The 10,352-nt window shown below is 47.3% G+C and overlaps 1 protein-coding gene across 6 annotated transcripts; it reads left to right on the top strand.

The window, feature by feature from the left end:
- Positions 1-3,895: 3,895 nt before the first annotated feature.
- Positions 3,896-10,296, top strand: SLC51B (solute carrier family 51 subunit beta). Of its 6 annotated transcripts, XM_042876215.1 has the most exons (8): positions 3,989-4,178; positions 4,613-4,764; positions 5,782-5,929; positions 7,281-7,381; positions 7,872-8,246; positions 8,534-8,671; positions 9,115-9,205; positions 9,950-10,295. In XM_042876215.1, exons 4-8 carry the CDS (start codon positions 7,342-7,344, stop codon positions 10,167-10,169), a joined length of 864 nt encoding a protein of 287 aa, XP_042732149.1. In that variant the 5' UTR covers positions 3,989-4,178; positions 4,613-4,764; positions 5,782-5,929; positions 7,281-7,341; the 3' UTR covers positions 10,170-10,295. The 6 variants fall into 6 exon arrangements, with proteins under 6 accessions (XP_042732147.1, XP_042732151.1, XP_042732149.1 ...); XM_042876213.1 differs by lacking the exons at positions 4,613-4,764; positions 5,782-5,929 and adding an exon at positions 3,896-3,964 and having other exon boundaries at positions 4,056-4,178; positions 9,950-10,294; XM_042876214.1 differs by lacking the exon at positions 4,613-4,764.
- Positions 10,297-10,352: the final 56 nt, after the last annotated feature.

Here is a 10,352-nt window from a genome sequence, read left to right as displayed (position 1 = left end):
CGAGTGGGCAGCGCCCTCTTCCCTAGGGGCTGCTGTGGGACGCGGCCGCCATTTGGTGGGCGGGGCCACCACTTGAGGGCAGAACCGCCATTTTGAGGGCGGGACAGCCATTTTAGGGCGGAGCCGCCATTTTAGGGCGGGGTCGCCATTTTGAGGGCGGGAGCGCCATTTTGGGGCGGAGCCGCCATTTTGTGGGCGGGACAGCCATTTTAGGGCGGAGCCGCCATTTTGAGGGCGGGACCGCCATTTTGGGGCGGAGCAGCCATTTTGGGGCGGAGCCGCCATTTTGTGGGCGGGACAGCCATTTTAGGGTGGGGCCACCATTTTGTGGGTGGAGCCGCTATTTGGGGGTGGGGGGGGGGAAGCAGGGGCAGTGCCCCCTGGCCCTCCTCACCATTGGCTGCTCAGCCCCAGGGCGAAGGTAATGTGGGGGCAGGAAGGGATGTTGACACGGCGGCCACTGCTTTCCCCTGGCTCCAATGCAGTGTTCAAGAAGCTAATGGCTGTGTCCTGCTCTGCGCAGTTTTGTTCTAACAGTAATTATAGTTTAAAGAATGTTTTCTTGTAAACCACGAGGTCAGGATAATCACTTAAAGAAGTGTCTTCTCCCATAACATAAGAACAAAAATATTTTATCATTTTGCTGAGAACATTCTTTCCCCGCTTGGGATGGTGGTTTACTCATGTAGAACTTCCTTTAATGCACATTGCCTCCAAAATTCCTTGTACATCTCAGTCTCGATATATCCCAGTATCTTTGACGCTAGGAATTTCTAAAATGTAGCACATGAGAACCTGTGAACAATTTATATGTGCCAGGGAAAAAAGAAAGAAGAGGTGGAAATAGAGGGCAGGTGATGACAAGGTACCCCAGGGAAAGGTCAGTAGGGAAAAGGAGATTCTGTGTCACATAGAATGGCGCTGTCTGGTTTTACTCTCTCTGTCACATTTGTCCATCGTTTGGGTTTTATTTTTCCCTCTGGTAAAGAAAATGCCTCCATCTCCTTTGGTAGAAGCAGAGAAGAATTAATGAGAAAGTGTACGTGAGAAAAGGAAAAGAGCCAAGTGATTCTAACAGTGTCAGTTTTGTACCCTGACAAAATGAGATAGCAAATAGAGAAATAATTTCCTAGTTGAGCATCAACACATTGAATTTGTGTGCTCCAGAAAGTTAATTCTCTGTTAGCTGTGGAATTCTCTGTCATTCATGGAGCCCATGAAAATCCTCAGTTGGGTTACATTTAGGCCTCTGCAATTCCAGCCAGCTCCTCAGGGTGCAGGGTGAAAGAACATAGCAAAAAATAGATGAACAAAAGAGTAACAAGGGTGAAAGAGTGGCACCTGGTCAAGAAGAGATTAAATTAACTGGAGTATTTCTGCTTGGAAAATATGTAGGAAAGAGGCAGTCTGACAATCTGACCATAAATAATGTGAGGCTGGTAGACAAGGAACAATCAGTTGTTGCACAATAACGGTGAGATTACAAAAAAATATTATCAGGCCCTTACTGGTATCAGGCTCCACAGGAGAGGAAGCAGCGTTCCACACACTGTGTAATCTGACCGTGTAAATTATCTCAGATTCTGAGAGTATTCAAGATTTCCACAAGCAGAGTGAGCAGTTCACGGGAGGAAGGCTCACGGACCGGCCCTGCAATGCCAGCTTACCCTAAAGCTGGCTCTCATCACTAGTGTTAAGCTCTTGCACGGATCAAACTGAAGACAACATTCTGTGTTGTGCAGAGGAGTACCAGCTCCCTGGGTGAACCTTGTATTTATCACCACCACTTTGTGGCCTTCAGAACAGCCTGGAATTTACTGCATGAGTCTGAATGGCCCAAGAAGCTGGCAGTTCAAACCCAGTGTTAGTTTCTTGCTGTTGGATCCCAATACAGTTGGAGCTGACAGTGCCAGTGGCACATCTGCAGTGTGTAAGAAGCTTCAGCTTCAGCCCGTCATGGACCCAGGAGCAGTATTCTCAGTTTTGACAGTAGTTAAAGCTCCTGGACAAACTGCAAGTCCATGCTGAGATCTTGCCAGACATACTCGTGAAATAATTAATGTTTCATTTGAAGTGCATTTATGAAGTGGACTTAAATTCACTTCAAAATACTTACTCCCAAGTAATCCATCCTCAGCTCTAACGTAACTGTGTAATTCAGTCTACTTTATGCCTTGCCCACAGTGTACATGAATTTTAACTGATAATTCATCTGAATGTGAATTTTTATAGCAGAATGGAAGCAACAACCTAATTGTTTTGTGAAAAAGAAAAAAAAAAGAAAAAAAGAACAGCTTCCAAATCTTGCTTTCTCTCTGGATTTGAACTCTGCTTTTTTTATATAGGAAAAAAAAAAAAAGCCTTGAACATTTAGTTATTCTGTAACCAGGCATTTCAGGTCAAAGACACAGAAGAGTTCAAAAAAGATAAGAAAATTAAAACACCAAGGTCAGAGGAGTTCTTCTTAAGAGGAGTGAAGACAAATCCAATGAGGAAGCAGAACACAAATCAATGTCCTATCTACACTTTGCTTCCTTGCCAAAGACACTGAAAGAGTCTCCAAGAAGTAAATAGATCTCCCATTAGAGTGCCAGTGTTGTCAAGGGAAGCATGAAATAAAACACTCACTGATGAAGAGATTGCTTCTGAGTGCCTCCCCAGAGAATTACTGGGAACAAGAGCCTGCTGTAACCATAGGGGAACTGGTTTTATTTCCAGTGCTACGTCCTAAAGGCACCTTGGCTATGAGCCTGCATTCTGCCTCTTTTTGTGGGGGACAAGGATTGAAACAGGAGCTACTTTCCTGGTGCACTGATACGTTTTGCTGTCCCGTGCCACCCCGCTCTGGCTGTTAGGTTTGGAAGCAGTACAGCAGGGCATTGAGGGTCTCCTGTGCAGGAGGAGCTATTGGGCACCTCTTTCCTTGCACATTTTTCAAAGGCAGTGGGCAAGGGAGTTTGGTTGTGTTGCTCATGGGACCACTTGCTGGCCTGTCACTGTACCTGGCATAAAGAAAGGCTCACAAGGATGCTTTTCCTTGCTCACAAGGAAACACCTCCCCTAGTGTGATGGCATTTTTTTAAACAGTCCCCCCTGAAATGGGGAAGAACAAGAGAGTGATTACAGCATGTGTGACACTTTGACTTGTCTCCCTCTGAGGTGGGGAGATCTTGTTTCCCAGAGAACATGGTTCTGAGTGAGAGCTCTGACCTGAGCCCTGCCAGGCTGACAATGAACAGCAGAGCATCACCCTCTGGGGAGGATGCGTGTATGTGGGATGAAGTTTCACAGGGGCAGCCAGAGGAAACTTTCAGTCGGATGTGGAGTGGGATTCAAAAGATTAATCACTCTGGAACAGGGCTGCAGTGCCAAAGATGCTTTGTTCCAGGCTGGAAAACACCCAGGACTGGACAAGCATATGGAGACTGTGCCCATCTCCCATTAAGCTTTAGCTAAGCGGTGCTAGCTGTGTGCACAAAGCTTGTTGTGCCATATGCAGCTCCATTCAGGAGTCACGTAGTGCAGTGAGGCTGTATTGAAAAGGAATCATTCTTCCCAGATGTGACTGGCACAGAAATGCTACACATCAGTCTTGTCAGGCTGTACAGCCTCTTAGCAGCCTGTTGACTTTGCTAACTCACTTGCCAGTACCTGTAAAAAAACGGTGGCACAATCTCTTTGTCTGCAAAACCAGTTGGTATCTAAGATGCTCTGAGAGCCTCAGAATGACCATTTTCTTAAAAGAAAGAGAGGAAAAAAAAAAAAAGCCTAATATCTGATTTATCAGGATGCATTTCCTCTATGTAACTCGGGCTGAGCCAGTCAGAATGAACAGAATCACTTGTTTTAACCCAGGGTAACTGATTGCAGCGTCATTTACTCAGCGTGCTCTTTTAATACTGATTATGCCAATAGCCTGAGCAAATAAACTGGAAGTTCCTGACGGCTCATTCTTTGGAGAAAGGTCATTCACCCTCTGCTGTGCATGGCCCCACTAAAGAGGTGTGTTTTTTCAGGGACTGGGGCGAACCTCATCTGTTGGACTCCCTTCACAGGTGACTCAGAAGCAGAATGAATCACAGTGCATAGCACTCCGAGAGGACAGGACCTGGTCGCCGTAGGAAGGAGCTGCCGGGTGCTTGGGGAGACGTCTTCACACGGTGGGGCTTGGAGACATGGTGAGTTAGCTGGGATTAGCTGCCATTCCTGGTGCTCTCGCCTGTGAGTTCATGTACAGCTACTGTTCCTTGAAAGTTCGTTTATTTATTTTGCATAGAAAGCTAAGATTCTCAATTTTAAGTAAAGGCTGCATTTCTCATCTAAGAAGAGACTGAATGGCAAGGGAGGGGTGGGCTGGGATAACTCCTGCATATAAACAGCCCTAGAAGCACTTAAAGGGGCATCTGCTTTAACTGAGATTTGCTCTTTACCTTTTGACTTTTCAAAGCTTGAAAAATAGTACAGTCTGCCTTCCTGTCTCGATGCTTTAAATACTAAACATTCTTCCTGTGTTCTTTAAGTGAACTCAGCTCTCAATGTACCTTTGTATATACAAACTCATCCATTCGTTTCTTCATGATGTGACACTGTATATCCTGTATGAATCCCAAAGACAGGGCGTCCCGCTTGGGTAATATGTTTGGAATAACTGACACAGCTTAACATGATCAGTTAAGACAACCAGCAGATAAAGGGTCTGAATGACAAGAGGAGACGGTTCTACAGAGTCTGGGATGCGACAAGCACATTATCTCATACTGTGTAGTGAGTATTGAGGAAGGACACCAACAGGATGGCCTTTCCAGATGTTTTTTGTTTCCACCTTATATCGCTATAGTGAGCCTCTGAGGACTTGTCATTTGCAGGGTGAGAGCAACATCTGGCTTGATAAGCAACCAAAGTGTTAGGCCTGATAAGGATCCACATAGAAAGCAAAGGTGGCTCCACAGCATATGTGGAACAAGATCAGTTTTCTTGAGGTTTCATAAAATGCCATCAAATCCCAGAAATCCTAGGTTTGAGCAAGAGGATTTGGGGGTGGCATTGGTGAGTGACTCCTTGTTTGACAAGGACACAGCATCTGCATTTTGCAGGTTTCAGTGTGAAAATGCCATTTCCAAAACGAAAACAAAGATGAGATGGCTCAGGTACGAACATACATTCAGAACAGCACAGGCAGAATGCTTCCTTCATAGGCACTGGCCTGTTTATCCCTTCTGCTTCCACACATGCTCAAAATGCACGTACTGCCTCTCATTTGTGTTCCCCATGTTGTACCAGATCTGGGAAGCACCCCCTGTCTTCAGAGGCCGTGACCAAATTCCACAGCCTTGAGTTGTCTGAGGCCTGTATCTAAGGGCGTGCCCCCATCCAATGGCTGCCAGAGCAGCTGCTGAGACACAGGGGTAAGGGAGCAATGGGGAAGGCATCACCCGCGCTCTCTCACCTTGTTTGGTGATGCAGTGCTCAGCCGAGCTGGGACACGGAGAGCAGAGCAAAGCATCTCCTGAGGAAAGGTGGAGGAGATGACTTTGGAGGAGATCCAAACTCTTGAGGGTGTGCTCGATGTGGGGCTCGCTGGTCCTTACGGGTTAACTGATGGTGCAGTGCTCTGGGTCGCGCTGGTCAGCCACACGTGGAGGATTGACAGTCCTGAGGGAGCTCTCCCACGGGGTGCATACAGGCCTGAGAGCACTTTATTTGTAGCTTTGGTGAACAGAACTTCCAAACTAGTTCAGTGGATGTAAAAGATCCTTACAATAACAGGAGTTTCCTTTAAAGGCTTCTACCGACTTGTCCTGCTAATACAAGATCAATATCCATCTTCCCAAGAGGCATCTTTTAGCAATCTTCTGGAGCGTTCCTGCTGTGCAGCTGCTCAGAGGTGTCTCTCAAGTTGAGGAACACCTCAGGAGAAAATCGGCAACAAGTATGTCAAATTTTCCTGCTCAAGCAAATGATTAGACAGAAGCCTTGCACAGCAAGATTTAATGCATTCAGGTGGCATTCTTACAAGGGTGTAGCAGACTTATAAGTTGATTTCGTTGGCACCAGCACTCCATTTCCTTCTTTCTGGGGAGTGAGCTGTGTGAACAGCTAAAGCTTACCTGGACCGTGAGGCTATTGGCATGCCTAACTGCTGCAAACAGTTTTATTTGTATATTCCGAAGTGTAAGATCAAAGCAGACCACGTGATGTATTTCAGAGTCCTGTCCTAAAAGCATCGCTAACAGGAGATTTTCTGGCAGCAGGGAGCAAGCCTGCATGCATGATTGGCTATAAACTGTGGACTTTGAATCGTGAAGACATTGAGAGTGGGGGGTGGAAATAGGAGCAATCATTAGGTCTATAACCGATAGGACAAACGCCTGCCCATGGAGTCAGCAGGAGTGTTACTGACACAACTGGTGCTGTGGAACATGCCTGTGAGTGACTTCCAGGGAACAGCTTCAGTCAGCTCCTGGCCATGCTATAAATACAACTAGAGGTTGTGAGTATCAGACAGCCACTAAAGTCCAGCCTTCAGATAATAATTAATCGCCCGTGGGGCCATTCACCTATGAATGGATGACAATTCAGATAAAGCCAGTGAACAGCGACAGCATCTCTACTGCCTCGCGGCTGAGCAGTGGGCTGAGTAGATCCAACATTTCTGGTTTCAAGAGAACTTAGAATGGACAGTTTTCCTTGCCTCTGACTCCATTCCTTCCCTTGGCAGTCATTAGTCTCCAGGCAATATCCTTGGTAGTGCTGGCTGCACTCAAGCTGTGCTTTTATGGGCTGTGTGGACAAAACTGCTCCAGCTCACGTTGTCCTGGCAGCCTCATGGACTGGGAGGTGGCAGAGATACAGTCAGGCTGGGTGGGATGGGACCAGGGAAACTGAAAGTCTTCTGCTCAGATCAGGGCCCTCTAAGGGAGGCTGAATAACTACATTGGACAAGCAGCTATAAAACCTGGACTAATGCCACTGACAAGTCGGGGACTAAAGGTCAAGGAATTGCTTTCTGCTTCCCGTATGAATGGGAGATACCTTTGCCTCGATGGCAAGCAGGCTATTATTCCTCTTGAAGCTGAGCCTTCTTCTCCCTCATCCCACACCCTTATGAGCACAGATTTGTTTAAAAGATTATCATTTCTACTTGTACTTTTGTCTCATCTTCTGTAGACATCAGAAGAGAAACACAATGGCCCCCTGTCTGCACTCCTTGTGCTCAATAACTCTTGTAACTTCCAGGGCTCTTGGTGACTGAATCTTCACCTCTTGCCTTTCTTTCCCAGGCATCTGCAAACTGAAGAAACACCGGTGAAGTCGTGATCCACCCCAGTTGCACAGACAAATATGAAGTTACTCTGGATTATCTCATTTTTTCTGCTGCAAGGTAGAGTGTTCGCTTAGAGGACAATGGTGTGGGTGAAGTAGGTTACATTTGCTAGGGCTGTGTGTCTTTATGGGCTCACCCACTCCAGGCTCAGCAGGGGTTACAGCATGAGGTTGTGTGCAGGGCAGGCTCACAGGAGCTGGAGGCACATGTACAAGTGTTTCCAGCGTTGTTGTATGGCCTTACAAATGCCTCACTGGCTGAGGGCAAACACCTCTTCGAGTGTGCACATGTAGTATCATGGCAGAGGCATGCATACCTGGACCTCAGCTGTCTGGAAATAGGTCTTTTCCATCTCCAGGACATGGCACTCTTTTTCTCACAATACACCATGAGCAGCTGGGCCTAGGCATGAGGAAATCTACACCCTAGACCTTTGTTCACAGCAGTATTGCAGCCTCTTTTGCACCAAGGAGGACACCTGACTGTCATGAGGGTGACACACGAACTGTGTGTGGGTGTCCATGCTTACATTCTGATTTCTTTGCAGACACTGAAACTTTCCTGCTGCAAAATGCTAAAGTCAAGCAGTGTTTACAGGCCAGCCTAACGGATGGGGATTTATTGCTGTCAGACTGTAATTCAGCATCAGATTTCCAGAACTGGTTTTGGCAAGGAGATTCTTTGAGGAATCATGGCACACAGAGCTGCCTCTCCGTGGTGGAAGCCGACAGAGTGCAGATAAGTCCTTGTGACAGCGTGGGCTTCACGAGCTGGAACTGCTCCAATTCGTTGCTCTTTCCTCTGGGCAGCAGCCAGGGCTACCTGGTGGCAAGCAAAAAAGGAGTCGCACTCGAGAATGTGAGAGGTCTCAAGGCTCAGTGGCAAAGCGCTGCAGAGAGGAGTGTGTGCAAGGAGAAACCAGGTCAGTGCTGCCCGTGGGGCCCAGTGCACACACACTGCTGGGAAATGTGGGAGGGCAGTGGGCACCCTGGGGTCTTTCCAGCTCTGGGTGCCCCACTTGGGGGCAATGCAGAAATGCATTCCTCAAAGATGCTCCCTACTTTCTGAGCATATGAAATGAGGTTGTGCATCAGAGCTTCATTCTGTTTGCTTGAAGAGATGTCATGGACAACCCTGGGAGCTAAGGGGAAGGCTATTTTTTGCCTGCAGTGAAAGACCATCATGGCTTTCTGTTCTTTTCCTCCACAGCAGCGCAATATAGCTACTTATCCGCAGCCCTTACCAGCACAGACGTGTATGACCACACAGCATACAGTGCTGGCCTTCTGCTGGATATGGAGCCAGAAAAACTGGAGGAGCTGCTGTGGTTCTTCCGCAGAGAAGACCGTAAGTCCCATCGATTTATGGGGTTGAGAGTTGACACAGAAATGTACAGTCCTTGGATGTGAATCCTCTTGCTACTTGAGGTGCCTGAGAGATTTATGTAAGGGGATTACTTACCCCAGAAATGCAAACCCTCGGTTTCACCTCCAAAGGAAGTGGGACATGCCTGAGGCCAAGGCACGAGGCTTTGCTGTGATCTGGTTTAGAGAGCTGTGACAGGCAGGAACCAATTCTGCAAGTCTCCAACCCAGGGAGGGAGGGTTGGCTGAGGTTATCTCCAAAAACAAGAGCTGAGTGTTCTGCTTTTGATGCTGAACACCTCTGGCCTCAGCCTGCAACTGAGATATAGCAGCCAGGGTGTAGGGATTGTTAAGGAAACCTGGCTGGGCTCTGCAGGCCACACTGCTCCATGCATGCCAACACTGCCTGTTTGTGCTTTCCCCCAGCATCACCGTGGAATTACTCCATCCTTGCGCTTTCCTTCGTGGTCACAATTTTAGGTTTTGTCCTTCTGTCCATTAACATTTCACGAAACAGGTAAGTCAGGAAAACTTAGAGGTCGTTTGAGGTGTGGTGCTGCAGTGAGAACATCAAACAGTTCATTGTAAAACCTTGCATGGCTCTTTGCTCTCCTCGTGTGTCACTCAGAACAAGCCACTTTACTTCTCTGTGAATCCTTAGTAAAGCATCTGTCAAAGCACTGGCTAGCCCAAGAGATGTGTTAGGAGGAATATGTGTATGTGAGGGGCTCTCCTATAAGTACAGGAGCACTCAGGGACTCAAGCAGGACTTCCCAGCCATCTGCATTCCCACGGTGTTTCCCTGTGCTGTCCCACTGCACAGCAGTCCTTCAGCTGAGGGATAACTCACTGCCTTCTAGGCTGAGAAACATACACCTGCGTGTACATAGAAACATGTACTGTATGTAGAAACATACACCAAGCTTTCATCTTGAAGTAAGAGCAACAGAGATGCTGCAGGTCTGCCCTGCCATCCTCTCATTTTAGTGGTGGCTTGCTGGGTGTTACTGCTTTGCTTTAAGCGATGTGGGGCACTGTGTGTTCTTCAAATGTAAGCATTGTGGCTGTGTGTACTCAAACACTTGAGACCACTTACATGACACAGTGCAGCTGGCAGGGCTTCCTGTAAGCAGCTGAAGCATTCCCAGTGTTGAGCGTGCAGAGAGATGGAGGGAGCAGTCAGCTCAGGTAGGCACGCACCCCAAATGTGGGCCTGGCTCGCTGCTTCACTCCTTAGTTTCTTTTTATGCCTTCCCTGCAGGAAAAGGAAGATCCACATGTATAAAGAAGCAGCGCAAGCTGCCCAAAATTCTGAGCTGGAAACCAAGCAAGCCCTCATAACTGTGCCAGAATACAGCCCAGAAAGCCCGCAGAAGCCAGAGCCACCGCCACAGGATGAGAGATCGGGAGAGGTGCTGGTGCAGTGGAAGGATGGGACTGTCACCTCTCTGTACAGGGAGACGGCAGAGGATGCCATGTAACAGCTGATGTGAGGCCATAAGGAACCTACCAGAATGTCTCAATGCACAGAAACTGGAGATTGAAAAGTTGAAAAATTGTAGCCTGGAAAAAAACAAAAAAAAAGAAAAAAAAAAGGGAAAAGAAAAAAGAAAAAAGAAAAGAGAAGAAAAGAGAAGAAAAGAAAAAGAGAAGAAAAGAAAAGA

This window comes from Lagopus leucura, unplaced genomic scaffold (genome assembly GCF_019238085.1).
Source record: "Lagopus leucura isolate 7727_CA_CO unplaced genomic scaffold, USGS_WTPT01 Super-Scaffold_100015, whole genome shotgun sequence".
Lineage (NCBI taxonomy): Eukaryota > Metazoa > Chordata > Aves > Galliformes > Phasianidae > Lagopus > Lagopus leucura.
Note: the sequence above shows the minus strand (reverse complement) of the source record. Positions and strands in the feature narration are given on the sequence as shown.

Excerpts from the sequence above, each read along its gene's own strand:
- SLC51B (XM_042876214.1), top strand. The coding sequence starts at position 7,342 with ATGAAGTTACTCTGGATTATCTCATTTTTTCTGCTGCAAG. Across the intron at positions 7,382-7,871 it reads CTCATTTTTTCTGCTGCAAG|ACACTGAAACTTTCCTGCTG; the intron begins GTAGAGTGTTCG and ends ATTTCTTTGCAG. Across the intron at positions 8,672-9,114 it reads GTTCTTCCGCAGAGAAGACC|CATCACCGTGGAATTACTCC; the intron begins GTAAGTCCCATC and ends GCTTTCCCCCAG.